Raw genomic sequence first — 3,264 nt, 5'->3', positions numbered from 1 at the left:
ACTATGAAAATACTAGATTATATTATTGTGATTCATTAAACAGTAAGTAAGTAAGATATAGTAAAATTTATTATTTTAGCATATTATCTTATTCAAATCTATTCTCGTTAGAAATTTAGTTGATTAAACGCAGCCTAGGGGTTTTAACTCAACGAAGAGGCAAAAGGGCAGTGGGACCACCGTTCGAGGAGACCCGAGAGATCATTTAATTAATGTTACCGCCGCTCCTCTCTACCCATTCCCCAAGTTAAAACAAATCAGCTGACGTACGCAATGACACAAATTAGGAGGACCTCCCACACGTGTTGGCCTGTGATTGGACAATCGACTCAAATGTCATGGCCGCCGTCACCACTTGTTGCTGAAGAAGCTGGGGTTGTTGCCTTTCCTGCCCTCCTCTGTACCTTTCCGATCCAGATGCAGCCCTGTCTGTCTACCTCACGTGTCTGAATTCATCCCCATTGGCAGAGTTCGTGTCTGTATATAAACCCCTAGTCGTCTTACGTTTCTGTGTCCATTCGAGTTCGAGAGGTGAACAAGTTCAAGGCTTGGGAGAAAAGGTCGCGGAGGAAGACGAACAGAGTCGAGAAGAGAGAGGGAGAGAGAAGATGAAGAAGGCGCAGTTGGGGTTACCAGCGGGGTTCAGGTTCCACCCCACGGACGACGAGCTGGTGAACCATTACTTGATTCGCAAGTGCTCTTCTCTCCCCATCTCCGCCCCCATCATTGCCGAGATCGATCTCTACAAGTTCGACCCTTGGGACCTTCCTGGTACTTTCACACGCTCTCCAGGCTCTGTTCCTGATCAATTTCTGTTTCTGCTTGCGTTCATTTTGGTGAATCATCCCATTCTGGGAAATGGGTCACGAGTTTTGCCATTTTTTTGGTGATTTTCTTGTGAAAAATCCTTTCTTTATTTGGATTTATTAATGTAAGGGCATGATTTCTGATGGAGTTTGGCTTCGAATTGCAGAAATGGCTCTGTACGGCGAAAAGGAATGGTATTTCTTTTCTCCGAGGGACCGCAAGTACCCCAACGGGTCCCGGCCGAACCGGGCAGCGGGAACCGGGTACTGGAAGGCGACTGGAGCCGACAAGCCGATCGGCCGCCCCAAGACGCTCGGCGTAAAAAAGGCGCTCGTGTTTTACGCCGGGAAAGCTCCGAAAGGAGTGAAGACCAATTGGATCATGCACGAGTATCGCCTTGCCAATGTCGATAGATCCGCCGGCAAGAAGAAGAACTTGAGGGTAATTACTCTGTTTCCCTTGTTGTCACTGTTAACGGTGTTCCCGCACATGTATTTTGATGAGTTGGTAAACGAAACTCAATGATTAACATCGATCCTTGCAATTATTACAGCTTGATGATTGGGTTTTATGCCGGATATACAACAAGAAGGGCATCATAGAGAAGCATTTCCCCTCCACGCACACTAAAACGGCAGAGTTCCCTGAAATGGAGACCAAGCCGCAGATTGTCATGCCGGCGGGGCTGAACCCTTACAGCACACATCCACAATATGGGCCTTCGCCAATGACTACGGATCACATGTACATGGACTCATCAGAGTCGGTGCCGAGGCTGCTCACGGATTCTAGCTGCTCAGAGCACACGGTGTCCCCAGACTCGGCATGTGAGAAGGAAGTGCAGAGCGAGGCGAAGTGGGACGACTGGGAGAAGGCACTCGACTTCCAGTTCAGTTCAATGGATAACTTCTTGGACGATGCTTTCCCGCAAGGACAGTTTCAGCTGGATCAGTTCGCGCCTCTTCAGGACATGTCCATGTACTTGCAGAAGTCATTCTGATTAAATCTGTTGAGTAACACAGAAGTCGGATAACCAAATTGAAATTGAATGATCCACTGGCATGGCGATCGATCAAGACAATCTCTGTCTTGGACAGATTGCTCATGTTGGGGCTACAGACTAGAATTAGTCCTAGGATTTTGCTTTGCTGGGTTTTGCCACAGAGAAGCAAGTCTTGAGGCGCATCCAGTAGCACAGCGAAACCAATCCGTCCGGCTCTAAATTGACTGAGCAGCGGACGTGCCGCAATCTTGACGTGTCTGCGATGGTCAGTACAATTAGTGTTTTGGATGGTGATACCTCCTTTCCTGACCTGTAAATAAGTGATGAAAGTCCCTAAGGAACTTGTTTGCTGTAAGATTGAAGCGAACTTGTTTCAATATCTTATTTAGTGAAAGATTATTTCAGTTTTATTCTTGATCGTTAGCTTGATTGAATGGAGCTCAAGAACAACGGTTCTATGGTCCACCGAAAGATGGATCTTAATATCATAACAAGATATAACTTCTTTGTATCTTTTCGTATTTCCTATACAAAATGTCATAACACACAAAATTTTAAAGATTTTAGGATCATTGGGCGAGATTTAATTTTTCTTTTTGACTCAACAATTATCAAGTGACTAGGGATTTGTCTCCTGTGCACATGGCTCATTTCACTTGGACCGAACCGCACTATCCACATAAAGAAGAAATATATCCTTGAACATGATCCGATGCTTAGAGGCAAGTTTGAAAACAACAACGACGGCCGACATGAACAAGTGATCTTTCCGCCGTGCATGGACTCACGCATTGTTGACCGAGTCACATACATACTTATTGGACAAAGAAAGGTCATTAGAATGAACCCATCTTTAATTTGGATTGTCGCTATGCTAAAAGATAAGACTAGGGATTTCCTGATTTACTAAATTTATTCGGATGACACCCGGTTCTTGAGTGATTGTAATTTACTCTTTCTGGGCATGTCGTTGGCCAACAGAATTGGTGAGAAAAGAGAATTTTGTGCCTACTTGTTGGAGGGCGGGCTTTCATAATTATCCTTTCTCTTAGTAAAGACGTCAGTATATGTCGAGCGCACAATGTCTGAGCATTGTGGCAGACCATCTCATTGGATACCAAAATTACCTGAAAAAGGATTTCTTTTTAACTGATTCGTGCTTTTCGATAAGTTCCATAAGGTAGTCTTCTGAATTTTGGAAGTGATGATGGGCCGACGAGGACGAAGGGAATGACGGTAGCTAGAGGCAATGGCCGACGGTGACCGCTGATGACCAACAGCAAGTGACCGATGAGCTGCTCCCCTGAAGTAGTTGTTTCAGCTTATTAGCTGATCTTCTTAGTTCTCTGAGCTGAAGTTCTCATGCGGAGATGGAACTGCAGGTGGGAATTACTGATGATTTGGACTAGTTGGTGATGCCAACACTGAGGAATTGGATATCACATAGGCAAATG

At 45.2% G+C, this 3,264-nt stretch overlaps 1 protein-coding gene across 1 annotated transcript; it reads left to right on the top strand.

The window, feature by feature from the left end:
- Window positions 1-427: 427 nt before the first annotated feature.
- LOC104418022 (NAC domain-containing protein 2-like) lies at window positions 428-2,229 on the top strand. Its single transcript, XM_010029231.3, has 3 exons — window positions 428-771; window positions 974-1,248; window positions 1,361-2,229. Exons 1-3 carry the CDS (start codon window positions 609-611, stop codon window positions 1,805-1,807), a joined length of 885 nt encoding a protein of 294 aa, XP_010027533.2. The 5' UTR covers window positions 428-608; the 3' UTR covers window positions 1,808-2,229.
- Window positions 2,230-3,264: the final 1,035 nt, after the last annotated feature.

This window comes from Eucalyptus grandis, chromosome 9, assembly GCF_016545825.1.
Source record: "Eucalyptus grandis isolate ANBG69807.140 chromosome 9, ASM1654582v1, whole genome shotgun sequence".
NCBI lineage: Eukaryota > Viridiplantae > Streptophyta > Magnoliopsida > Myrtales > Myrtaceae > Eucalyptus > Eucalyptus grandis.
Note: the sequence above shows the minus strand (reverse complement) of the source record. Positions and strands in the feature narration are given on the sequence as shown.